The sequence below is a fragment of the Gekko japonicus genome, unplaced genomic scaffold, assembly GCF_001447785.1.
Source record: "Gekko japonicus isolate JY-2015 unplaced genomic scaffold, Gekko_japonicus_V1.1 scaffold1169, whole genome shotgun sequence".
In the NCBI taxonomy this organism is placed as follows: domain Eukaryota; kingdom Metazoa; phylum Chordata; class Lepidosauria; order Squamata; family Gekkonidae; genus Gekko; species Gekko japonicus.
The window spans coordinates 555,300-582,838 of NW_015164707.1; the positions used below are offsets into that span (position 1 = coordinate 555,300).

At 41.9% G+C, this 27,539-nt stretch overlaps 1 protein-coding gene across 1 annotated transcript in view; it reads left to right on the forward strand.

Annotated features, from left to right (window-relative positions):
- The window catches only part of ZFP91 (ZFP91 zinc finger protein), a 29,101-nt gene extending 2,201 nt beyond the window's left edge, over window positions 1-26,900 (forward strand). Inside the window, exons 3-11 of the mRNA XM_015409527.1 lie at window positions 3,947-4,159; window positions 8,597-8,633; window positions 11,870-11,956; window positions 12,222-12,350; window positions 14,422-14,472; window positions 16,277-16,355; window positions 19,917-20,031; window positions 22,947-23,046; window positions 23,232-26,900. Coding sequence (XP_015265013.1) covers window positions 3,947-4,159; window positions 8,597-8,633; window positions 11,870-11,956; window positions 12,222-12,350; window positions 14,422-14,472; window positions 16,277-16,355; window positions 19,917-20,031; window positions 22,947-23,046; window positions 23,232-23,742 — 1,322 coding nt within the window. The 3' untranslated portion in view covers window positions 23,743-26,900. The remainder of the gene's footprint in view (window positions 1-3,946; window positions 4,160-8,596; window positions 8,634-11,869; window positions 11,957-12,221; window positions 12,351-14,421; window positions 14,473-16,276; window positions 16,356-19,916; window positions 20,032-22,946; window positions 23,047-23,231) is intronic.
- Window positions 26,901-27,539: the final 639 nt, after the last annotated feature.

Below are 27,539 nucleotides of genomic sequence, written 5' to 3' on the forward strand. Positions count from 1 at the left end.
CATTCGCTCTTCTTCAGTCTTCCGGCACAACACCAGTACTCCAGGACATCTCAAAGATTAGAGCCAGAGGCTCTGAAATAACATCTTCAATTTCTTTTAGCACCCTGGGATGCAAGCCATCCGGCCCTGGAGATTTGAAATTATTTAAGGCAGCTAGATGCTCTCTAACCAACTCCTTACTTACTCTGGACTGGCAGTTCCTCCTTCCTTCATATGTCCTGCATTCTTCAGTTTGTATACAGCTTGCCTTATGGTTAATGACCGATGCAAAGTGAGAGTTAAGTAATTCTGCTTTGTCTTCATCCCTTGATCGTCTTCCCCTAGCAATGACCTTACCCCATCCCTGTTCTTCTTTTTGGTCTGAACATAGGCATAGAGACCTTTCTTGTTATTTTTAGCATCCCTAGCAAGCCTCAGCTCCATCTGCGCTTTAGCCTTTCTGACACCTATAGATTCGAGCCTGCTTCTTGTACTCACCCTCAATAATTTGACCCTCCTTCCATTTCCTGTATATTTCCCCTTTTTAGTCTCAGCTCTTTAGAGAGTTCCTTGTTCAGCCACCTTGGCTTCATTACCCGTCTACCTTTCTTTCTTACTGGAACAATTTGCGATTGTGCCCTAAGCACTTCATTTTTCAGCATCATCCATCCTTCCTGTGCAGATTTCCCTCTCAGCATTTCCAGCCATGGGATCCTACCTAATATTTCTCTGAGTTTTTTAAAATCAACTTTCCTGAAGTCCAGGATATGAGTCGTACTATGTCCTGGTTTCACATTCTTCTCTATGTCAGATTCCAAGCTCACATGGTCACTGTTCTCCAAGGATCCCACAACGTTCACTTCATCAATCAGTTCTTCCCTGTTAGTCAAGATTAAATCTAGGATAGCAGATCCTCTGGTTCCCACCTCCACCTTCTGAGATATGAAGTTGTCGGCAAGACTATTCAAGAATCTGCGGGATGCCCCATGTCTAGCAGAGTTAGATTTCCATCAAATATGAAATCTCCCATAACCACAACATCCTGTCTCTGTGAAAGTTTATCAGGCTGTTGTACAAATGCATCATCCAAATGCATCATTGGAGGTCTGTAGTATACCCCCACAACAATATCCCCTTCTTTTTTCCCTCCCTCTATCCTTACCCACACACTTTCAACAGGGCAACTCTCGAAATCCTGAATTTCAGTGCAAGTGTATTCATTCTTGACATATAGTGCCACCCCACCTCCTTTTTTATTTATTCTGATCTGTTTGAAGAAGTTATATCCTTCAGTCGCTGTGCTCCATATATGAGACTCATCCCAGCAAGTTTCAGTCATACCTATCAGATCATACTTACTTTCCAATACTTGAAGTCCAAGTTCCTCCTGTTTGTTCCCCATACTTTGTGCATTAGTATAAAGATATCTCAGGTTACAGACATCATTTCCTATCTTAGGTCCCTTCGAATTTACCTGAAAATTACTGAACTCACCTCTCTCCCGTTCATTTATTCTCTGGTCACTCTCTTTCTTGAACTCACAACATCAGGCTTTTTCTTCCCAACCCCGATGTCTTCCATTTAAAGCCCTCCTGATCAGGTTTCAAGTCTTCCAGCAAAGACATTCCTCCCATTCTTTGTAAGGTGCACCCCATCCATCGCCAACAGTCCCTCATGTCAGAGGTTCATACCATGGTCCAGGAAGCCAAATCCCTCTCGATGGCACCATCTATGTAACCAGCCATTCACCTCTAGTATCCTGTTCTCCCTTCCAGTTCCATGGCCCTCAACAGGTAAAATGGAGGAGAACACTACCTGTGCCCCCAGATCTTTCACCTTCTTGCCCAGAGCCTCGTAGTCTTTGGAGATCCATTCAAGGTTTCTTCAGGCTGTATTATTTGTTCCCACATGGATCAGCAGGAGTGGGTAGCAGTCAGAGGTTTTGACCAGTCTTGAAATTCTCTCAGTCATACCTTGGATACACGCTCCAGCAAGACAACAAACCTCTCGAGATTCCTTGTCCGGTCTGCACACAACTTCCGTCCCTCTCGGCACAGGGAGTCACCAACCACCACTACTTGTCTCTTCCCCCACAGGATAGCTTGGTTCCTTCTCTGCCTATGTGTTTGTGTGTCAGCGACATCCTTTCGATCTCGGAGTGTGTTAGTCTCATCTTCCACCATCAGAAGCGGCTGGTAGTGATTTTGCAGCTCCACTGGCTGTGAGTGTTTCCTGGTTATCTTACTCCTCAAAGTCACATTTTTCCACTCACCCGTCTGTTCCTTGTTACTTCCTTCCTCTTGCTTAGGATTTGCTAGCTCTTGCCGTTCTCTCATGAGCCCCTCTTCCGTCATGTCTAAAAACCTTTCTCCCTCCCTGAGTTCCTCAGTGTACAGATTTGTGCCTCGAGTTCTCCCACCTTCTCCTCAAGCATTCTTATAAGCTTGCAGCATAAGAAAGGGGGCCAGGCCCCAAGAACCCCCCCCCCTGTCCCCCCCCCCCCAAGCATCAAGAAACAGTGCATCACTTGCCCCAGCCTGAAAGTTCCTATTTTTTTTATTATCAAATTTATACCCCGCCCTCCCCACAAAGTGGGCTATCTATACCTTTTGGCTAATAGCCACTAATGGACTTTTACTCCATATGATTCTCTAATTCCCTCTTGAACCTGTCCATGCTTGTAGCTGCCACCACCTCCTGTGGCGGTGAATTCCATGTGGTAATCACTCTTTGGCTGAAGAAGTACTTCCTTTTATCTGTTCTAACCCAACTGCTCAGCAATTTCATGGAGTGCCCACGAGTTCTTGTATTGTGAGAAAGGGAGAAAAGTACTTCTCTACTTGCTCTATCCCATGCATAATCTTATAAACCTCGATCATGTCACCCCTCAGCCGTCGTTTCTCCAAGCTAAAGAGCCCCAAGTGTTTTAACCTTTCTTCATAGGGAAAGTGTTCCAACCCTTTTATCATTCGAGTTGCCCTTTTCTGCACTTTTTCCAATGCTATAATATCCTTTTTGATGTGTGGTGACCAGAACTGTACACAGTACTCCAAATGAGGTTGCACCATTTCTTGGCAAGGCAGAAAAATTATCATGGTGCAACCCTGGCAGGTCACTGGAATAGATCCTTTATCCATCTCCCTAGGAGCAATGCTGTCTTCTACAACCTTCTACAGTCTCCAGGAACTTCCATCAAAGTCCGACGTAAACTCTTGTTGTGGTGATGTACCCTGATGTGTAGCATCTTCACATTAATCAAAAGCAAAGAACTCAGTCTGGTTTTTTTCAATTTTAATTCTTTCCTTTTGTGTGTTTTCTTAGAACTTCTGCTATCCAATAGTCCCACCACCTCTGGCTGCTTTCTTACTTTGGTTTTAAAAATGTATCATCAGCTTATATATCCACTGACTTTTATAATGAACTCTTGTTAATAAATTTATGTGGTACCTACCTTCAAGATTCAATTGAAATTTGCTTTGTCTAAAACAGAACATGGTAACTCCATCTTGTGGTCTGTTGCAGGTTCATTCCCCCCCAGGGTCTAATAGCTAAATGTAGGTATGTTTCTTGTGAAATCCTAAGTGAAGTTACATGCCCTCAAGGCCTTTGACTTTAGTGAATTTAGAAGAATGTAACTCTTCTTAGGATTTAACTGTTGGAAAGTTATTTCCATCTTGCAGAAATTTCATCATCAAAGACCGAGTTTGTCTATATTGTGTTTATTTTTCAGAAGGTTTTGAAGCCTATATAAAGACAAATTTTATGGCAGGTATGGCATTGAGGGATGTGTGAATATTGATTTGGCAGTGTTTTTATTCCTAACTTTCAAAAAAGGACTTTTTAAAACCCACATATTCCTTGACAGTATTAATAGAGTTTTCTGTGATCTTTACTAACTCAGTAATCCCAATAGTAGTGAGGGTTTCCTTTCCTGATCTAGGTATGTCTTAATGTATTTGTATCACAGATCCCAAAGAAGAAGCTGAAGAGGAAGAAGTCACAAATGTTATTGCTGCTGGTATCCCAGTTAGTACCGTCAGGCCCACCCGAGGCTGGCGTAGCAACAGGGCAACTGCAGTTCATCAGTGTGAAGCAGAGAATTCACGCAGTTCTAGATCAAAGACTGGATCCCTGCAGCTCATCTGCAAGTCAGAACCAAACACAGACCAGCTAGAATTTGGTATGTTTCATTAATTCACTTGAAAATGAAAATTTTTGAACTGTCATTGTAGTGACATAAAATTTATGTTTTATAAGATGATGCCTATTTATTCATTTATTTTCAAATTTGATATTCTTAAAGCCACCATTTGTGTGCCTTTAGCATTGTATCTTATAAGTTATTGTTACTTCAAATGGTTATCTCAGATAGGCACATGCCACAAAGGTGGGGTAACAGCATTGTTTAACTGTGAAAAAGCAAACTGTCTACTAGGATGGCACATATTCTAGTCCACTGATTTTCACAGACAGTTGTGGCAAGTCATCTTGGTTGTCCCTGTGGAAATGTGACTGCAAGAGGACAGTCTGCACTTGTGACAGTTGAAGGGGCGGAATACACGTGTAACATGATGATGCACAGATATTAGATAATTTGATTACGATTTTGAAAATGTTTATTGGCTGATGGTTGTCAACAATAAAACAGAATAATTTATTACTACTTACTGTTTTTGTAACCAGAGTCATAAACAACAATAAAAATGAATAAAATGAATTTATAAGAGAGGATTAGTTTGTGGAGACGCTGACTGGCATCTTACAACTTTGAATTCAAATAAACTGGATTCAGTTTTAGTTGCTGTGAAGATATTGCAATGATCTGTGTTGCGGCCTCATTTGGAATACCGTGTGCAGTTCTGGTTGCTGTGTCTCCAAAAGGGCATTGCAGAGCTGGAAAAAGTACAGAAGAGGGCAGCCAAGATGATGAGGGGGCTGGAGCATGAGGAGAGGCTGAAGAGTCTGGCACCTTTCAGTTTAGAAAAGAGAGGACTAAGGGGGGGGGAACATGATAGAGGTTTATAAGATTATGTATGGGGTGGAGAGTGGACTTGGGGGCATCCAATTAAACTGATTCAGAGTGAACAAAAGGAAATACTACTTTACACAGAGAGTGATTCAAATGTGGGATTTGCTGCCAGAGGATGTAGTGACAGCCACAGGATTAAACAGCTTTAAAAGGGTATTAGATAGCTTCATGGAGGATAAGTCTATCAATGGCTACTAGCCATAAAGACTGAGAGGAACCTCCACATTCAGAGGCACTAATCCTCTGAATCCCAGAGCCAGGAGGCAACGTCAGGGGAAGGCCTCGGCCTCTCTGCCCTATTGTTGGTTCTCCAGAGGAACTGGTTGGCCACTGTGTGAGACGGGATGCTGGACTAGGTGGACCCTCACTGGTCTGATCCAGCATGGCTCTTCTTATGTTCTTAAGGAGATGGGAATGTTTTGATAGGATGCAAATTGTGCATTATTTTAGCCAGCTGTAAAGTCTAATCATGTCACAATACTACTCAAATAAGTTTGAGATTGGTTTAGAAATCAGACCTTATTTTAAAATAATTTTTTTTAAAACAGTAATTTAGACATTTTATAATATAATATATTGTTTGGCATGGAGATCTCTCTTCTCTATTCCTACACAAAGGAAATTGCAGCATTTTTGTCATGAAACAAACTTTATGTGTTCACTTTATGTAAAAAAGATGACAAAAACAGCCAACAGAAGTAAAGTATCAACCTGAGAAGAAAAACATCAAGCCAGTTTTCCATGAAGTTCAAAAAGGCAATCATTTCCCATTCATTGAACATTGTATCTAAGCATGTTTCTTGTAGGCCACTTAGGGGACTTAGCCTGAACCTGATGGAAGTATTTTGTCTGTGTAAAATAGACTTCAGTCTTTGCACTGGAATATTAGTGGTCTAAGCCTGTACTGTTAACCGTTGGCAAAAACTCAGGGGTAAAATGTGTGTTTTTATAATGGCACTGAACAAAAAGAATGGGCAAAAATAGAACTATAGGAAGCTGTTTGAGACCTAAAGGAATAGATTCAGGATGACACTCTCAGTCAACCTGACTCGGTCTGGGACAGAGTAAGCGTACCCACTAGCTGCAGCACCAGACAGACAGTTGCATGTAACCTGCAAATTACCTGCTGGAATAAAGTATTTCTGCAAGTACTAATTTACCTTACATACAAGGTTAAGTATAAGGCTTAAAGCACACGCTAACTGACCATTTCCTAGCCCTCCACACCAAACAGACAGTACACAGCTCCATGTGTTGGAGCTCTGAAGGGAATGATAGGCAGGAGGTAGAGTTTTTCTCTCTGCTTAACCTAGATCTGGGTTAAATGAAAAGCTTGCGAATGAATTTTGCTGCTGTTGGATTTCACAGACAATAAACACTTTCCACAGTGCACTATGTGAAATAAAGGTTGCAGATGGAGTTTGTGTGCTCCTGCTGAGACTGGCAGAGAACAAGCTGCTACTTAGTAGAGCCAGCTCCAGGTTGGGAAATACCTGGAGATTTGGGGGGTGGAGCCTGAGGAGTGCGGGGTTTGGGGTGGACTTCAATGGGGTATAATGCTATAGAGTTCACCTTCCAGAGTGGCCATTTTCTCCAAGTGAACTGATCTCTGTAGCCTGGAAATCAGTTGTAATCCCAGAAGATCACCAGCCACCTCCTAGAGGTTCAAAACCAAAAGAGAGAGATTATGGAAGGAGATGGAAGTCCAAACAAAACATCCGTGACAAAAATAATGAAGTCAATAAAGATATATATGCAAAATTGTTTACTATAATAATTATAATTCTAAGGAAAACTCTCTTCTTGTATTGCTCATACACAATGAATTTTGCGCAATAAAAATATCCGTTTCACAGGGATTGCTTTATCTGAGCATGTAGTAATTACAATTCTTATCCATTTCCACTTATCCACTCTTGAAATAAACATCCCATGTTGACCATGGGTTCTGATATCAGAGAGTCAACATGGGATGTTTATTTCAAGAGTTGCAAATTTATTTATTTATTTATCAGATTTATACCCCACCCTCCCCGCAAATGAGCTTGTCTGCTTCTGCTAGACTGCAGATATGATCTGCAAGCATTCAAGCTCCACCTCCTTTCTTTCTGCTGACTAGACTTCTGGAGCACAGAAAGTTCCAGCCCCAGAAAGTTCCTACTTGCTAGAGAGACTGGCAAGAGTTTATCTGGGAAGCACTGGGAACTAAATTTTTAAGAGTACAGTTTTTAATATGTAATACCAAGTTCATTCCATGACTATCATCAGTTGTTGTAGACAAATACCAAGGTTATTATAATGTGTGCTATAAAACATATGGAAATTAGAGCTGTGCAGTCTCATGTACAAAGACCATTACACCAGAAGAACCTAAATTAATTATCGTATGGTAGTGTGTATAGTATAGCCAGGAGATCCTAAGATTGTCTGGCAGAAGTTCTAACTCGTTAGCATTATAAAAATATTCTGTAATTTGTTAATATATAGAGATTGTTTTGAAAATGCACTAAAATTACAAGAAAATTGAATAACAATCTAACAATCAACATTATTTAATGTAATATAACCTATGTATCTTTTGACTTGGGGCTATTTTTGAATGGTTGTCAGGGAAATGGCAAATAAAATTTTAGTGCCAACTCTGGGTAAGTCACATGGGTTTTCTGGAAAATCTAGGAATAGGGAAAAGTTACAGTACCGTGTAGTTTGCAATCTGATCTACTATGTTTTCCCAGTAGCAAAGAGTTATAGGGATTGAATATCTGATTCAGAAAAAAATTAAAAAGGTATTAAATTTGAGTTAAAAGTTCAGAAAAATATAGCTATTTGAAATGTATTTTTATTGAAACATATATAAATGTTTTAAAATATGGTAACATTTGCCCAACATTAATGTTTCTTAATTTTTTTCTAAAGTGGAACCCACATTATAGTTTACTGAATTTCTTGGGACCCGGTGGCAAAGTAACACTGTGCTAATTTCCCTTCCCAAGCATAAAACATAGTAATTGTTTATGTTTAGTACATGTATATTTTCTGTTTCTAAGGCTCCCGTGTTCCAGAGCAACAGGCTGAATGTTCTGGTGTTTCTGCACACTGTGTGGAGACACTCAAACGTACCACTGAGCCCCTTCTCCCAGCTCACCCTGTTCTTCCTCCTCGCCTTGAAGGTCGCCTGCAACAAATTTGAGACCCACCTTTGGGCCCCGACCCACAGTTAGGAAACTACTGCCTTATGTTTTTTAAGAACAAAAAGGCTTTAACACCCTAATGTGAGAACACCAAAACAGTTGTGCTCACTGATGCCTTTCAGATTTTTACTTGACAAGTCTGACTGACGTCATATTCATTATGTTACTTTTTTGAAACAATACATTTTTAGAAATGGAAAAGTTTATGTAGAAAAATTCCATTACAGAAAAAATGTATGGCCCACATCAGTGACTGGAGGGAGCATTCCCCTTGGTTATGTTGTGGAATATCAGGATGTTATATTATTTGCACATAGTATTGTACTGCTAGAGATACAGCAAGTACTGATACTTTCTTTAAATAGACATCTGATGCATATCATTTGCTCTTTTTTAGAGGTCACAGAAGAGCATCCTTCTCCATCTGGGATCAGGTAAGAAGTTTTTATTGGAGTGTTCTTCTCCCACCAGGCTAGATTATTGGCTTGAATGTAGAAATACCAGTTCAGATAAGGTGGCTCTGAGGCTAAAATGGCATTTCAGTATATTACAGGAGGAATACAGATGAAACATATGGCAGTAAGATGTTGATAAATGGCATTAAATGGTTCATATGCTAAATCTTCAGTGCAAAGAGCCCTGAGTTTGCTACAGGATGGGCCAGCCCACTCACTTAACCTGAGCTATTACTCTCCATTCTAGTTTAGGAATATAACATGCTATGGAAATGTTCTAGAAAGCTACATCCCAAGATGTACTTATGATTTATCTCCGACAGCTGTCTGTTGTGTGGTTCCTTGCTGATAGGGTCTCATGTTGAAAAACATATGGGAGGTGAAGTTACCATACAGTTATGTAAATGTTGTGTTGATGAAGCTTTTCTAGTGTCAGAAATGAGCCCTTAAGGTGCCAGCAGAATTGAAGGAGACCTGTGTGCTATATCTGGTTGGTTTTATGATCCTTACTTAAAATCCATTTTTGAAATCATTGCCAGACTTCTTGCATTCTGTTTTAATGAGGGGAGGTGTCACTCAGTTGTGGGAAGGTTTGGAGTTACTGTCCTAGGCTCTTTTTGATCTGTGGTGTAATGGTGTTAGTTACTAGAGCCCACAGTGGCTTGAGCTATCAGAGCTACACTGTTACTGTCTGATTTTGCCATATAAAGGAACATTCATCCACTCTTTATTTGAGCTGGCAACTTTTTGTATGCTTGCCTTTCTTTCCTCTGAAACTTACGCTTCTTATTGATTGACTAGCAGTAAAGCCCGTTGTGAAAGCAATACAACGGGATCTAGAAAGAGGCTCTGGGGCAGTGCTCTGGCTTTGGGCAAACAGTGTCAATTTGCTGTGGTGACCTCAGCAGGGTATAATGACAGAGTCCACTGTTTTCTCCAGAGGAACTGATCTCTGCTACCTGAAGAGCAGTTGTAATTGTGAGTGATCTGTAGCCCTCACCTGGAGATTGGCAGCAATTGTTACCCAGGACAAAGTGGCTGGTTTGGAGGGTGTAGTCTATGGCATTCTACCTGTCTGAGGTCCCACCCCTCTGCAAACCCCACCCTCTCCAGGCTCCACCCCTCAAATCCCCAGGAATTTGTCAGCATGTAGTTGGCAACCCCATCTCCTTCCCAGCTAACCATCAACCTACCATTATCTGCCCCTTTGACTTCAGCTGACTTCTGCCCTCCCTTCTGCAGAGCAGTTGTAATTCTGAGTGCTCTCCAGCCTCACCTGGAGATTGGCAACAATGGTTCCCTATGTGGGACTGAGTGGTTTGGAGGGTGGAGTCTATGGCAGTGTACCTGTCTGAGGTCCCACCCCTCCTCAAACCTCACCCTCTTCAGGCTCCATCCCTCCAGGAATTTCCCATCTGGAGTTGGCAACTGTAACGATTCCATGGTTTACTGTGTGTGTGTTTAAAAGTTTGGTTGGCATAGCTGTGTGAGGAATCTAGAGTGCTGGACAAGCAAGGGATATGATTGGTGAGTGACAGAGAGGGGGAGGGGTTTTGGAATGGATGCTGGGTGGATGATTGGAATGTCTATCGGGTGTGTCTGTTAGGTATGACAGTTGAGTAAAGCAGTTAGTCAGAGAGAGCAGAGTGTGCTGTGTTAAAAGCAGTTAATATAGGAGTTTTGTCCTGAGGTCTCTGTGTGAGAAGTTTTCCTGTGTGAAATATAAGAGGAAAAGTCTCTGTGTTATAAGAGTTACGATTGAAAGCTGAGAGAGTCTAAGAAAAGTACAGTGAAAAGTGTTACAAAGTTGCCTATGAAATATCCCTGTCAGGGGAGAGAGGCTTGTGAGAGACACCAAGCATTTGGTCAAATCATTCCCAGTACTGTTTCCCTTGTTCACCCTCGTGTTTATACTTTCGTTAAATAAATCCTATTTACTTCAAGTTTACCAGCTAAGTAAAGAATCCTTCCTCAGACCACATAGTTCCTCGAAAGGCCTAGACCCCGCACTACAATACCAATCCCAGAAGCAAAGAGAAGAATTGGAATTAAGTAAAATTCCTGGTGGCAGCCAGAATACCCTACAGAGTAAAACATAAAGAACATTTTGAAAGTAAAACTAGACAGCAACCCTATCAGGACTGGCTCCAATGTGTTTTCTCCCAAAGGCCAAAGTAGGTGACAGGACCAAGCTTAGTTGCCTACCAACAGGCACTGAGGGGAATGTAGGGTTGCCAGCTCTAAGGAGGGAAATACCTGGAGGTTTGGGGGGTGGATTCTGTAGAGGGCCGGGCGAGGGGGGGAGGACTCAGCAGGTATAATGTCATAGGGTCTACCCTCCAAAGCATCCATTTTCTCCAGGGGAACCGATCTCTGTCATCTGGAGATCAATTGTAACAGTGGGAGATCTCCAGGTCCCACCTGGAGATTGGCAACCCTATGTCCTTTCCTGGCAACCATCAGCCAACCTTTATCTGCCTGTCTGTCTTAAGTTTTACAACCCCCCCTCCCCAGCCTCGGGAAAGGGCAGTCTTTCCCTGCAGTGGTAACCAAAGCAGCTGAAATCATTCTCCTCTCCCCTATGAGGTATGTTATGCAACTGAAAATTCCAACTGCCTTGCGGGGGGGGGGAGTTTGAGGTGTGGAATGGAGTGAAGTCCAATCAGCTTCCACATGCAAATGACCTTGGAACGCTGGGCGGGACTGCACAAAGCAGCCAGTCAACCCAGCCAGCGTCTTTTGAGTGGCAGTTCTTCCGGCCTAACACTAAAGGGGCCAAATTTAGAACGTTCAATATAAAACGTTGCTATTCAATTATTATAAGGGAGAGATAAAGGAGATAGAAAATGTCAGCTGGAAGGTTTAAAAGGCTATCAAAGGAAAATAGGTTAAAGGATTTAGATCCTGTTAGTTCTGCTTACCTTTGCTAATGTGCAATGAAATAATTGCTGTCGGATAATTAGAACTATTGATTCCATCTTGAAACAAATGAGAAGATGAGATAGCAGGCTTTCGCCACCATGCATTTGGAAGTTGTTGTTCCATCTTTCATAGGAATCTGGTTCTTCTCCATATTGCTTCCATATAGCATATGCACTATGTACTACAGGTGACATGAAACTCAGAATAAGGGTGCCTGTTGTCTTCTCTGTCCAAAAACATATTGCACATGTGAATAAACAATTCCAGCACTCCCTTTCTTTTTCCATTAACAGTGATGAAGAAGAAATGCTCATCAGCGAAGAAGAAGTTCCCTTCAGAGATGATCCGAGAGATGAAACCTATAAGCCCCATTTAGACAGGTGCTTTGTATTCTGTTTTCTATTCAGAGGGATTGTATGCTGCTAGTCTGAGCTGTTGAGAGAATATCTGTCAATTAGTACGCAAACCAAAGTTTTCACATCAAAAGCACATGGTTGATTAATTATTTCCAGGAATGGAAATTATGAAAGACTGGAATTTCTCAAGGTCCATATTGCTGAATTGTTTGAAAGCTACAACACATAGTTAAAATACAGGGGTTACCTAAAAAGTCTTTGTGAAAATTTATTATGTCTGTATCTGCAGGGAAGTTCCAAAACAAAGGAAAAAATCAGGGAAGGGAAAAGAAGAAAAAGAGAAACAGAAAGAAATTAAAGTAGAGGTAGAAGTCAAAGAAGAAATTGAGTTTCGGGAAGATGAGGAGCCCCCCAGGAAGTAAGAGATTTTGTACCTATGTATGTATGTATGCTTGTTCTTCTACTATTTTCAACTCCAGATGAAACCAAGACCGTGTCAATGCTGAGCACCAAACATAGAAGTCAAAAAAAATATTTTCTAGAAATTATATTTCCATATCCCCAAAGCGTGGGATGAGGGCAGCACAAGGGAAGCCTTTGCTCTGTAACTGCAGAGTGTTGCAGGGTATCAAGTAGCAACACATTGATTTCACATGTCATTGCACAGAACAAGTAATTTGTTTCTGGATGGGTAGTGTGCTGCTGCTTGGTTCCCACAATAATAATGAGTTATTTACAACATTTTTATGCCACCCTTCCATGCATTTAAGGACCTCAAGGCAGTCAACAAACTTTAAAATACACACACACAAGCTTGAAGGAGAGTCGGTGAGGGAATGCCAATCAAAACAGAAAAGTCTTCAATGATAGAGTGGGATAGACAAATATCCCTGGGGAGGTAATTCAGTGATTTTGGTGCCACAACCACAGTATATGTAGACAGGCTAGTAAAATATTTTAAAGTAAGTTTCTGATATAACAAATGCAAATAATGAAGGGCAATTTGTTATTAAAGAGATGTCTTTTTTTATTGACAGTTTTATTTTATTGATATTTATATACACAAACATTTCATCTATTCAAGTTACATATAAATCAGAGTCTTCCATCTCTTATTTTTTTCACAAGTTGGGGTTATTGGTTTTCTAACAGTTTTTCTATCCACATATACACTTTTTCCCACCTCCTTTCATGTACCTTTGTCTTATTTATGACAAATTTGGTATTCAAATGTACAGGTTTGATTCAAACTTGAACTGTATGTGTAGAAGGGTGCTTCACTCCCATAAAGGGGGTTGATGTATTACTTCCGCCATCCTTTCTCCCCCCACACCCCACCACATTCCCAAGGGTCTCCACATACCCTGGAGCAATTTTGGGGTCTGCTCCTTTTCCTCCACAGGAAATGTGTAGGGTGGGATGGTTTATCCTTTGTGTGCTAGGCTTTTGTGGGAAGAGACAAGAGAAAAACAACTCTTCCTTTCCAAACTGAGGTATTCATGAACCTAAGGGAGGGAGTGGTTTCTCTCTCTTTCCACTGGACTTTTATATGAAGCACTTGAAGGCATGAGGCACCGCTTGAGCCTTTGGCAAAAGTCCACCAAAAGGGCAGATGTCCTTCATTCTCAAATTGTTTGTATATAATGCAAGTCCTGGTGAGGGGAGGAGTTAGTAGCAACCACAAATAACGGCTTGACTAGTAAACAAAGCTAGATATAGGTTTCCTTGGAGACAGCCTTTAACAAATAGAACCCCCCCCCAAAAAAAAAAACACTCGTCCCTACAATCTGGGTTGCATAACCATGCTCAGTTTTTGTAGAAGGGAAGTAGGTTTTTATACTCTGCTTTTCTCTGCCCTAAGGAGTCTGAAATCAGCTTACAATCACCTTCCCTTCCTCTTGCCACAACACGCACCTTGTGGGGTAGGTTGGGCTGAGAGTTCTGAGACAACTGTGACTGGCCCAAGGTCACCCAGCAGGCTTCATGTGGAGGAGGAGGAGTGGGGAATCAAACCAGGTTGGAGTCTTCCACTCTTAACCACTACACCACACTGGCTCTTCTGCTAGAAGAGCAATTCTGAGTAGTGTATTTCCCAGGTCTTTCCCCCCCAGGACACCTACACACTCTCAGGCCAGCTGAACCCTGTAGGCAACGTGGGGGACTGGAAAGTTGCATTCCATAAGCTGAGCTCTGCTTTCGAGTCCTTGGATACAATCCACTGTGTCTTAAGTCCTCAGGGCTTGTACGTCTGCATGACTGGACCGCAGGTTGTGTTAAAATGCGTAGTATTCAGTTGGTTTGATCTAGTGGAACTGTGTTTATTGACTTTCATCATGCAGTGCAGAAACTAGTTGTCCTTCTGCTGTGCTTTTAAGCACGAGTACTTCTTTTACTAAGTGACTGACTGCCTAGAGCATGCTTCCTTTTATTTGCCCATCTACAGTTGTTTTCTTGTTCTGTGTTTTTAAATTTTTTCTTTATGTTCTTAGGAGGGGGAGAAGGAGAAAAGATGACAAGAGCCCAAGATTACCCAAAAGGAGGTAAGTTGTCTTTGTTTTCTCTAATATTTTTAATTCCTTTAAAACATGCATAGGCCTACCTTTCTGTCACTCAATGGGACCCAAGGTGGATAGCAGAAATAAAATACCAGCAAAAAACTACAAAGCAAACAGCCAGTTCAAAATAGAACAATTCCTGTAATACACACAGGGCTAACTACTGGTACTGCCCTTCAAAATACCCCACTCTCTTTGTTTTACTATTGTAAAATAATACAACCCTAGCTAATTTAACACTGGTTATTCAAAGGTGCTCTTTAGACAGATCCATCTTTATGTCTTCTGCTTCACATACAAAAGTGGAAGGAGATTGATTTCTAGTGAATGCTAGCAGAATTGGGAGGACAGTCTGTGCCATGTGTATATGATTTCTCTGCTGCTGTCAGGAGGAAACAGTAACTAGGATGGCTTCCTCGCTAGCTATCTGCCCCAAGTTCATTTCTTTTGGGAAGCGGGTTTTTCCCTGCTTCTTCACAGTATTGTGGTTTATTCATACACTTCTGGAGTTCCTTGGCTTTTACCCAATCTTTCTCAAACCTGCTTTGCTCCAAAACTTGGGGAAGATTGTAGTAAAGCTAGGAGTGGGGGGAAATTTGGATTTTCTGACTCATGGCAGCCATTTTCCCTGAATCTCTTGCCACAGCAGCCATTTCCTCCCCTGCCACTAGGGCTTTTGGGTCCCCCCCCCCAAAAAAAAAAGTATCGGAGCTAGAATATGGTTATATTGAAATTCCATAGTACTGCTAAGGTGCAGCATGTTCTCTGAATTCCCAGCTTTCATCCCCCCCCCAAAAAAAGTAAGTCTGTAGCCCTTTCCCTTGCAGAGGTACAAGGAAAAATGCATATGTCTGCAAGCAGAAGGACTTTTAAGAAAATTAAAGTTGAACATTCAGAGAAACTATTATATCTATCAGTATGACAATATATTATTAATAATTGTATTCTAGTGCCAGTTTTTTAAAAAACAAAGTTGCAAAAGCCCTGTTTTCTGTGGGGGGCACTTCTGGGGAATTTAGGCAAGGAAAGTGTTGGAGAAACCTAATCTCTTTCAGGAGGATATTTAAATTACTCTTTCACTGCAATGATTAAGTTGCAAGCCTGGGTTCACTTTCTTCTTATGGTGCTTTTCCTATTTTTAATTTGTTAGTGTGACTGATTTCAGTTCTGCAAAATGAAGGCTTTGAACTTGGCAAAGGTGCTGAACATAATATTTTAGTGATTCCCTCCCACCCCCAAGAATTCATTATGAAACTTGGTCTTAAAACTTAAAAGCACTGAATAGAAAGCTAAACAAACCTTCATATTCCCAACTGTAAACAGTCCCTTTTAAGGGGATAATGAAATACGTTCTATATGATTCTCTGGATACTCAGTGTGCCAAACAGTCTCTTCTGAGGCTGGTAGGCAATTCAAAGGATAAAATTCTTTGAAAGCTCCTTTTAACAAGTATTGGTGGGTATTGGTGGGGTGGGCAGCACTTCTGGTGTTGAACTAAGCAATACAAAGATCATGGCATGTTTTCAGTGGAACTCCAGATAACAGATCAGTGGATTAAAAGTGCAATCCTAAGCACTTACACCCTTCTAAGTCAGTAACTAATAGCCTAAGAAGGGTGTAATTCTACTTTCATAAGAGATAGGGTTGTAGGGAACAAAACTAGTCCTTGCCAATGTCTCTATTAGAAAAGTACACTGTACTGTGTTGTTTTTTTAAAAAAAAATCTTAAAAGTATTAACAGTTACCTGTTGCTTCCTACGCCTGTTCCTCTTTGATTGTATTTTCTTAGGAAGAAGCCCCCAATACAGTATGTTCGCTGTGAGATGGAAGGATGTGGTACAGTTCTTGCACACCCTCGGTATCTACAGGTAAGAACAGTTAAGAACATAAGAGACGCCAATGTTGGATCAAGCCAAAGGCCCATCCAGTCCAACACTCTGTATCACACAGTGGCCAAAAATACCAGGTGCCATCAGGAGGTCCACCAGTGGGGTCAGGATACTAGAAGCCCTCGCACTACTGACCCCCCCCCCCAAGCACCAAGATGACAGAGCATCACTTGCCCCAGAGTCCCTATCTATACCTTGTGGCTAATAGCCACTGATGGACCTCTGCTCCATATGCTTATCTAATTCCCTTTTGAAGCCGTCCATGCTTGTAGCCGCCACCACTTCCTGTGGTAGTGAATTCCAAGTGTTAATCACTCTTTAGGTGAAGAAGTACTTCCTTTTATCCGTGCTAACCCGACCGCTCAGCAATTTCATGGAGTGCCCATGAGTTCTTGTATTGTGAGAAAGAGAGAAAAGTACCTCTTTCTCTACCTGCTCTATCCCATGCATAATGTTGTACTGCTAGTTTGTCACCATTAGAGGGCAATACACTGCTACTGTTTACTGTATAGGTTTTTTTGTTTCCACTTCCATTTGCTGTTCCTTTTAACAAAATGCACTGGACTTTTCTTTCATGGACAGTGCAATGGCACTATTTCTGCAGTAAAAGTTTTGTAGAGTGGGTAGGATTTTCTGTCCAAAGCAGCTAGGGCTATTTTACCAGATGCCTTTTAAACAGTCATTTCCAGCTATCGGTTTATCACATGCTAACATACACTACAGTTCTCCGATGCCTGTTTTCTGTTGACCAGCAAACTAACAAAGTCTTTAAGAGGAGGGAATTCAGAGCTCATGCATACACTTAAATCATTGCCCTTCCACCATTTCCTTGCTGCAAATGGCTTTTATTTTATTTGGAAAATCTTTGTGTTGCCTCTCCAGAGAACCTTCTTGAGGCAGCTGACAAAATAACACACAATGAAATAATAAAACAGCATAACAGTAGTTACAAATTAAACTATTAAAAACCCAGCTAGAGCATTATAACAGCATAGAACGTTTAGCAGCTCGAAGACCATCCTCATGATGGAGATGGTGCTGGTTGCCCTTACGGACGATCTCTGCAGACAGCTGGATCAAGGCGGGTCAGTGCTGCTGTTGCTGCTCAGTCTCACAGCAGCGTTTAACACTGTCAGCTATGACCTTCTGACCCACCACCCCAGCGACATGGGAATTCGTGGGGTAGCCATCAAGTGGCTCAATTTATTTCTCCTTTTTGGGGACAGAGGGTAGCACTAGGGGAGCGGTTGTCAATTAGGAAGGAGAAGGAGGAGCGAAGAAGAAGATAAGAAGAAGAGGTTTATTCCCTTCCCTTCACAACAGATACCCTGTGAGGTAGGTGGGACTGAGAGAGCTCTGACAGAAACTGCTCTTTTCAAGAACACCTCTGACAGAACAATGAGGAATTTCAGACAGGCGATATCTCATTTCAGACAGAACCCGTTTGAGAATGGGTTCCCTACTGGAATGTATTAGCCATTTCATACACAAAAGCTTCTGTCCCGTTTAGGACTGAAGCGTTTTACCTGTCAACCGCTTCCAAGTAGTCTTCAGTTCCCTCTCCCAATTCTGTTACGCTTTTTTCCCGCCGTTTTTCGCCCGCACTGTTTTTTTTTAAAAAAATGTTCGATTTATAGCGTTATAGCGCTATAACAATAGCATTATATCAACCCCATTGGAATGCCTGGAGTGTTTAGTTATAGTGCTATAGCGCTATAAAGTGAACGTTCAAAAAAAAAAGCTGCAGATCGCCCACACGGGCCAAAGATGGCAGGGAAAAAGCGGTGCAGTCTGAAATGCCAAACCGCTTCTGATCCGGCTCATTTCCGGTAGGGGCAAGCCATGTGTGAAATGGCAGCCCTGTACCGGTTCACTTCAAAACGGATGATTACCAGCTTGAAACCGGATGAAACTGGGTAATGTGAAATTCCCCTATGGCTTGCCCAAGGTCCTCCAGCAGCCATGAGTGGAGGAGTGGGGAATCAAACCTGGTTCTCCCAGATTAGAGTCCATGCACTTAACCACTACACCAAACTGGCTTGTTAAGGTACCCCTTAACAAGTCATTTAGGGCTTTAAAGGTAAGAACCACCACGTGAAATCCAAACAGTGTAGATCTTTCAGCACAGGGCTGATAGGATCCCTGTATCCCTGCCCCTCACAGTAGCCTGGCTGCTGTGTTTTGGACCAGTTTCAGTCAAAGTGGATAAAAGGTGCTACGTGTCACAGAGTAGGACAGGATCCTGCAGAATCGCTAAGCTACAAACCTCCTCCCTCGTGGAGTGTGGCCCCTACTCCAGCACAGGCTGTGACTCCTCAGGCAGCTTTTTCAGTAACCAACAGCATCTCAGTCTTGTCTCCAATTTGTTCTCTCTCCTTTCTCCTCCACCCCCAAGGGATTGCAAATACATGCGTGTACTTTTTTTCTCTTGCTCTTTCTCTAATTAACCTTACCACAAAACTGTATTTATAGTCAACCCTTTTCTGTGAGACTAAAAACAGATTAAACAGTGTAAATTTCTGACAGTCCATACAAAAAGGCTTCTAATAAGCACAGTGTAGGTTGATATATAGTCAATATGAAGAGGTGTCTAAAGAGCAATGGACTAGGGAATTACCAAAATCTGAATCACTATAGCATATTAGGCATGATACAATGTGTGAATATAATGAAGAAGAAAAATTACATCAATTGAAAACAATGAAATATCAACAGGGTAATATGTGCAGCAAACTGATAGTTCAGTCTGTACCCAGAGGAATAATTCATAGTCCCTTTCCCTTTATAAAGCACTTTATTGAACTCGTCTGTTATAGCATAGCCTGTTGGCTTTATAGAAGACCTCTCCTGAACAACTTAGTTTTACATTGCTTATGGAATGACAGGAGCATGGAAGCCCTCTTCACCTCTGGCCGCAATTTCACAAGCTGGGGGCCACAGCTGAAAGCTCATGTGTGAGCAGTTTTTGCCTGTTTGCAGGATGTCATGTTCAGAAGGCCCTGAACAGATGAGCAGAGGTGTCAAGGCAGAACATAGAAGCAGAAGCAGTCCTGCAGATAGGAAGGTCCAGATAACCATTACCTTGAATTGAACCCAGTAGCTGCTGGGCAGCCAATAATACATGTAATATGCACACCCTGTCTCATCCCTGATAATAACTGAGCTGTGGCATTCTGCTCCAGGTGGAGTCTCCGGGTTGGTATCAGGGCACTCTTACATGTAATTAGCTCTTTTGAAGAACTCCAGAGTACCTTGCTGCTTGTGAGTAGCAAGAACTTTTTGATGCCCACTTATGAGTACTGCAAATGCCAGAAATCTGAGGAACAGCATAAATATTGAAGTACTTCAAGTCCCAGTCTCTGTCATTCTTCAGTCCAGTACTTTCATAATGAATGCTGTTTCTTTGAAACTTAAGACTGCAATTAATGACCTTCAGTCACCAATAGTGAAATATCAAGACTAGTTACTAACGTCTAGAACACTTGGTTTGACTTTTTCCCCCTATTACTATTAAACCTTTAAAATTTCCCTTGACCTCAGCATCACATCAAGTATCAGCACTTGCTGAAAAAGAAATATGTCTGTCCCCATCCCTCCTGTGGGCGTCTCTTTCGACTCCAGAAGCAACTTTTGCGGCATGCCAAACACCACACAGGTAATGTGGCCACAATTCTCATGTGCAGCTTTGCAAAGAATAGAGAAGTGGTAGTTTTCTTCTTGAGCATGAAAAGGTTTAATCCAAGCACAGAGAGCACACAATGCAAGTATGTAAAACTTTGTTATCAGCATGAGAAAAGAAAATCTCAGACACCAACTTAAAGTCCCTCTGTAAAGTTGTGTCTTCTGAGGGTCATTCTCTTGTTCCACTTTCAGATACCTGTTCAGGTTTCTTTTCAGTTTACAATGACAATATGCCAGGATTAAGGCTTTTGTGAGTAATTATATATTACGTGGTTTTCGTGTGTCCTGTTAAAAGCAGGTAGTGTAGAGTAATGTAGAGTATATGTGTACTGATGACAAATCAGAGTACATTTTGAAATAGGGTAAAGGCTTCAAAGGTCAATGCCTGCAGCTTTAAAAAAAACAAAAAAAACCCATTCCAATATTTTCTTGTTGCAAATCCATGCTCTCCATCAGAGTTCCCTCTAAGCTGCACTAGGGAGCACTGGCGCACAAAATTTTATCTTCCAGCTCAGGAATTGTAAGCTTCTGATCACGCTGAGGCATTTTTCCCTCCATAGGAAACAATGGAGGATGGGGGCACCTTCTTCTGGGGCCCATAGAATTGGACCCCCTAGTCCAATCTCTTTGAAACTTTGAGGGGGGAGGGGTTGAGGAGAGGCACCAGCAGCTATGCTGAAAATTTGGTGCCTTTACGTCAAAAAACAGTTTTGCTTTTCAGTATGATTTGTAAGCTGCCTTGAGTCACAGGGAAAACTGAGATATAAATATTTGAATAAATGAGTAGTTTGGGCAGGTTGATAACAATTAAGCAACTTCCTGTTTGTTAGGTTAGGCAGGGTTCTGACAGTGATTGTTCCACTTCTGTTATACTTGACCTGTAATTTGTCATATTACACTAAAAAAAACAACCCAAAGTAGACTGCAAGAGTCCCCCCCCCCAAGTGCTCATGTATATCTTCTTCTAAGGCTCAGTGCAGGGTGACAGTCCAAGGCCAGGTCAACCAATGTAGTGGAAAGGAGCGGGTAGACCTGTTCTCTGGAGGCTGGGTTGACCAATGTAGTAGTAAGTGGTGGGCAGACCTGTTCTCTGGAGGCCAGATCTATCAATAATAGTGGAAAGGGGAGGCAGATCTGTTCTCTGGAGGCCTGGTCTTACCCCAGTAGAGGACAACATTTTCTGTAATGAAATTTGACTTGATTCTGTTTTCTCTTATAATGTTTAAAACTATTCCTAAAATATAGGTTAAATATAGTGTAAAATAATTCATTCTGAGATTTTTACAAGGTTATGGAAATAACTAAAAAACTACTTTATGCAATAGTCAAATGTAGACTCACTCACAACTTTAATGCTACTAGCTTTTTTCATTCACAAGGTAGAATTTTTTGCTCACAACACTGTGGAGCTTAGAGGGAACATTACTCTCCATGTAGAATAATCAGTTGTGTGTATGGGTTATTACTTTGCCTTTCAGATTCATTATGTAATCTGTTTTCAGTCCTGCCCAAGGGCATTTAGTCTGTTCCTTTGTCCATGCTTCTTTCTGTGGGGCTGTGGCAAGTCTGCATTGATGAGTTCTGCTCACAACCAGTTTGGAAATGAATCTGCAGAATTCACCAGCCTACAAAATTTTACTGACCCACATGCCCAAATATACCAGTGTTAATTACCAGAATTTGGAATTGTATACTTAGCTACTTTAACACAGTGAATGGTTAAAATTTGGTAAATATCAGTGTTCACATGAATTAATTATGTTTATTTGCAGTCAAAGACCGTTTATCAAAATATTACATTACATGTTCGTTAAATACAAGCAAATTAGCTTTCAGCAATAAAAAAACCATATAACCTTAAAATTATTAAAATGTTAAAAGGAGAAAAGTTTAACAGTCCATTATATCAAAATAATTATAAGATGTTTAAAACTAAACTACTTATGATTCATACAAAGGCAAACGAGGATTCTACTTGATCTACTTCTTATTGTGAAATTTTACCCGTTGCCAGCAGAATTTTGCTATTTGTCTGGAGATCTGCTGATTTTCCTCTATCAAAAGTCTCTCTAGATCAGCACTATCTGCATAAGTGTTCACATGCAAAATATTGACCTTCCCAGACAGATTCCTGAACATCAGAATAGGTTTTAAGCATACGTCAGTGAGTACCGATAATCACATTTAGACCACTGTTTATGTTCACTGGTATTTATATGTACACTTTTGCACATTCACGGAATTTGTCTTGAGATTGTCAATGATCACGTGAATTCTGATGTTTTCTAAATGTCAGGCATTCACTGGTTTAAAATTTCCCTTTTCTATTTGTACTAGAATTGCACTGAGAGCAAAAAATGCATTAGAGATTATTTATATATATATGAAATATTGAGGGAAGCAGTTGAGTTTAGGAGGTGGGAAAAACATGCTGTTTTCCCTTAGCCTCTTATATCTGAAAGAATAAGAAGTCAAAGGACAGCATCCAACCTTTATACTGTAATGAGAGCCATGAAACACTTGGATCTTGCAAATGATGTGAATAAGAAAACTGGATAGTAGACACAAATCTATAATTTAATCTGAACTAGTGTGGCTGGTCATCACTGTTTTCTTAAGACTTCTGAATTGAAGAACTCTGTTCTGTCTAAGCCAAGGGGTAGAATGTCTCTGTCCCTTGCAGCCTGATCAGACCTCTTCTACCCCCTCCAACTGTCTTGCCCTTACCAACAAGTTCCCTATCACTTTTGAAAAAAACTCTTAAAGGGATAATATTTGAAAACTTTAATAGTATTGTGAATAGAGCACAAGGCCATTTCCAAAAGGAGAAATGTTGGGTCTATTTGAGAAGCAAATCTCAAATCTGAGGTAATATGTGCTATTTTACAGATCAAAGGGATTATATCTGTGAATATTGTGCTCGTGCTTTCAAGAGTTCTCACAATCTAGCGGTTCACCGAATGATCCACACAGGCGAGAAGCCATTGCAGTGAGTAGTGTCATTTTGCCTTGCTTGCAGTTTTCGTGTGGGATTGTTCCAACAGTGTCTTTGTAACGGGTGCTTATTCTCTTATGCTGCCTTGTCGTATTCTAGTTGTATTCATTATGTAAATAGCAGATTTTACCTTGATAACTATAACCTACCTTTCCTGCCCCTTCCCCCATTTTCTCTAGATGTGAGATATGTGGATTCACCTGCCGGCAGAAGGCATCATTGAACTGGCACATGAAAAAGCATGATGCAGATACCTTTTACCAGTTCTCATGCAATATCTGTGGAAAGAAGTTCGAGAAAAAGGACAGCGTTGTAGCACATAAGGCCAAGAGCCACCCAGAGGTGCTTATTGCTGAAGCGCTGGCGGCCAATGCGGGTGCCCTTATCACCAGCACTGACATCCTGGGCACCAATGCAGAGCCCATTGCCTCGCCCACAGATGGCCAGGGCCTTCCCCTTCTTCCAGACCCCCTTGGGAACACCGCTTCTGGAGAGTGTCTGCTGCTGAATCCTGATGGGATGCCAAAGGCATACTGCAGTGGGGGTGACCGTGTCAGTCCGATGGCAGATGGAAAAATCTTTGTGGGCAGTGGTAGCAGTGAGAGTGCGGAAGGGCTGGTCATGAACACAGAGATCCTTGGAGCCACCACTGAAGTTCTAATTGAAGATTCTGATTCTACAGGACCTTAGTGGGAAAAGAGCACATAGGAGTTGGGACAACTCGAACTTGTATTTAAAATAATAAAAGGAAAAATTATTCAACATAGAGAAGCTAAACAAATTAAAATTACTAGTCAGATAACTAAAGGGCCTGCTCCCCTCTCACCCACCCCCTTCCTGAGTGGATCACAGCACATTCCTTCAGAGTCCCTCGGAGCGGAATGTTGCCTTTACACAGACAGCCTCTGACAAAGCAAAGGAATGCTTGCAATGCCGGGAAGAGAAGCAGCCAGAGCCTGTCCCTCTCCCTGCCCGCCCAAAGTAAGCAAATTTCCTGCTTCTTGGCCACATGGCAAGTCTGGAGGTGTTTGTGCTCTGGGTCAGTAACTCAATCTTGGGATCCTCTTTTGCGTCTCCAGTCACTCATCCTGTTCTATGCATTGTTACACTTTGACCCTTGCAGGCTGTCACTTTTCCTTCTAGGGTTTAGGGGTATAGTTTGGCACTTTAGGATGAGCTGTAAAACAGCCTCTATGCCTCTTTCTCTCATCCTTCCCTTCTGCTTCTGTGAGGAAAGAGTGGTGATACCAGCACTCTGATGCTGCATGCTCTCTCGATGAGGGGTGCATTCCTTTTTGTACAGCTGCTTTGGCTGCAAACGTTTGTGGGAGAGGCAATGAGAATGGGCGCTAGGCTGGTAAAAGTAAATTTGCACTTTGAACGTGTCTTCTTTTTTTTTAAGTGGAGATAACAAAATTCCTTATTTATTGGGTTTGGGGGGGGCGTTTTTTTGGGGGGAGGCTTAAGGGCTGTTTTAGTTGCTGTTTAGGGAAGCATTTTTCCTTCCAAAACTGAAATCCCTTTTAAGTGGTGTACAGCAGGAGCAGCAAACCATGTTTAGGAATTGTCCCTTTTTCCTAAGGGGGAAAAGTGCTAGTTTCACAGAGTAGGTCTCATTGCCCATTCTGGTCAACAGTAAGGAGCCTGTTAGCGTCCACATTGTCTGTTTGGAGAGGGAGGGGTCTGGTTGAGGAGGAGCAATGGCTACTTCCTAGCTCTGCGGTCATGAGTCCCCCTTTTTCACTGTGTCGCCTTGCTTGCTTTGTCTTTCCCTGTAGCTTGGATGGGCAAATGCCAGGAAGAGCAGCAAGTCTTGTCTTGAGGTTGTACTAATTGCTAATCAGCTTTGTGGCTGGCCTTCTAACACAGTCTGCCTCTTAGACATTTTGACCCAGGCTTTTCAAATCCATTTTGAGGCAAAACTGATACTGGGTGGTGGAATCTCCATCTTTCCTCAGCCATACGTCCAGTCTTCTCACTTAGATGCACATCTTTTTGTTTCTGTGAAACTTAGTGGTGTGAGCATCAATGGAGAATGAAATGAGTTCAGTATTTTGTGCGGAAATTAGAAAGGCAACTGTGACATTTAAATATTTCTTATTCAAGAAGATAGAATTTGTGGGAGCTCTTGACTGTTATCTATGAGCTTGTAATGGCATATTTTTGCAATTCAAGAGGTTTTTTTAATAACCGAGTGTGTTCACAAGTCCAAGGACTGAGCTGAGGATTTCTCTTGAGCATGATTATAATTAAACAGTTGTGTTGCCACTTGTGTTCGAGCAATGCTTTGATACTGAAGGGACAAAAGGCTTTTAGTCTACCGCTCTACCTCACATGGTTGGTTCTAAATCCTGTTGTGGCACTCGCTGGCATTACCTATACTCATTTCCAGCTACACTTTTTTGTAGTCCTTGTTATCTGGAGAGGAGCCTCAGTGCTGTTTCTTACAGCTAGTTGGAAGCTAAGCATCAGCAGGGTATTATGTGAAGCACTAAAATGAGGCAATCGGGGTCAGTCCTGCACATGTGCTGCAGCCTACCAGGGGTTTTATCTTGCCCCACTGTCCTGCAGCATGACCAGTGGCTTCAACAGCCTCTTCTGTTGTGTGCTGCCTGCAGCCTAGCAGATGCTTGTTGTGCATGCTGACATGGATTCTCTCATGAAGTTCACACTGGAAAGGTGTCAGGTTGACAGCTTGTCCTGTGGATTGCTGAGGAGACTGCCCACTGTGAAATACAGTGTCGTGTAACCAAGAGAAATCATCACGTAGATTGTTTTCAGCTTGTACAGGCTTGTAACTTTACAGGAAAGAGATGCTATAGATGGTTAGTAGGAAATCCATTTGAAGTACTTTCTCCCCCTGCTTGAGTTGCCCATCAGTCTCTTAGCTGCCTTTTCTAGACTATTCTGCTGATTGCTTTCCCATGAGTATATATATGAAAGTAACTGTCATGTATTTAATAAGAACAGCCCCTTGCACTCCAGTGTAGATAAGACCATTACAACTTCCTTTCTGGATTTGTGAACTGAACCAATTGGTTCCTGATACAAAACTTTCCTACAGTTTCTCCTCTATGTGTCTCCCACCACGCGCATGCAGTTTTGCTTCAATAAGAATTGTAGTTGCAATAAATTATTTGTGTTTTCTTCTATTAAACTTTTTTTCCTCTGGGAAGGAAGCATGGTGCTGGGAGCTGAAGCTATATAATCTCCTCCTTCAGTATAGGATAGTTTACAATAACTAATCTGACACTCACCGACTGCAACTGCAGTTCCATAGTCTTTGTCTTATCTGTAAACTCTTTGAATGGTCAGCATTTGAGCCCCATCCTGTTCCTGGTTAGGGATGGTGTGCATCCCCCTTTTAAGGAGCTGAGACGAGCTTGTTCCTTGGATGAGTGCAGATTCTCTCCAGCATTTCACCTGAATGGCAATAGAACAGAACTGGTGAGAACAGGAATCTCAGGAGTTCTGCAAAAGCTATAGCGTACTTCGTGCATGAAAAGTGGCCCATCTGATTTAGATGCTTCATTACTGCAGACTCTGAAAAATGGCACAACACTGAAGAGTTTGTGGGAAGAGAGAAAGGGGAGGTTTTAGAAACCCTTGGTGGCACGCTCTCCCAGGAGATGGTGAAGAGCTGGGGGCAAACTGCACTTGCATTGTGAATCCTACCAGAGGACGGGCCAGGATTTGTGATTGATAGCAGAACTACCTGAAGTAGTAGCCACTGGGTGGCAACAGAGCTGTGTTGCATTGTGGCACACCCCTATTTTTTAGTGTAAAGCGAAGGGATGGTGGATTTGACAAGTCTTTGATTGCTTAAAAGCCTTGTTGCATATAGAGTTTTCCACACAGTGATGGTGGATACCTGGGGAGGGGAGCTGGGGGGGGGGGGAGGGGCAGTGTTAAATCCATGTTGATAAAGGGTTATGTATACAGAAGTAAATAAAACAATAAAAAGGAATACTCTGTTTTTCATCTCTTGTTTTTCTTCAACTATTTAAGGTAGCTAAAATATTAACTGGATTTAAAGTGTCATGTCATCTTCCTTTCTAGCACTTTCTTATTGCAACCTTCCTGTGAGGACCTCAGGGTGGCATGCCTGGGCCTCCTCTCCTCCACTTTGTCCTCACAGCAGCCCTGTGAGGAAGGCTAGGCTGAGAGAGTTCCTGGCCCAAAGTCACCCAGCAACAAGCTTTGTGTCAGAGTGGGAATTTGAATCTGGATCTCCAGTCCAGCACTAACCATTACTCCACTGGACTCCACACTTTCTTCCTGCATCATACAGTTTAGGGGAGGGGTCATGGCTCAGTGATGCAGCATTTTCTTTGCATGCAGAAGGCCCCACTTTCAATCTCTTCAGGTAAAAGGAGCAAGTTGTAGATAACATGAAAAACGTCTGCCGGAGACCATGGAGAGCTGTTGCCAAGATAATACTGTCCTTGGTAGACCAGTGATCTGACTCGTATAAGGCAGCCTCATAT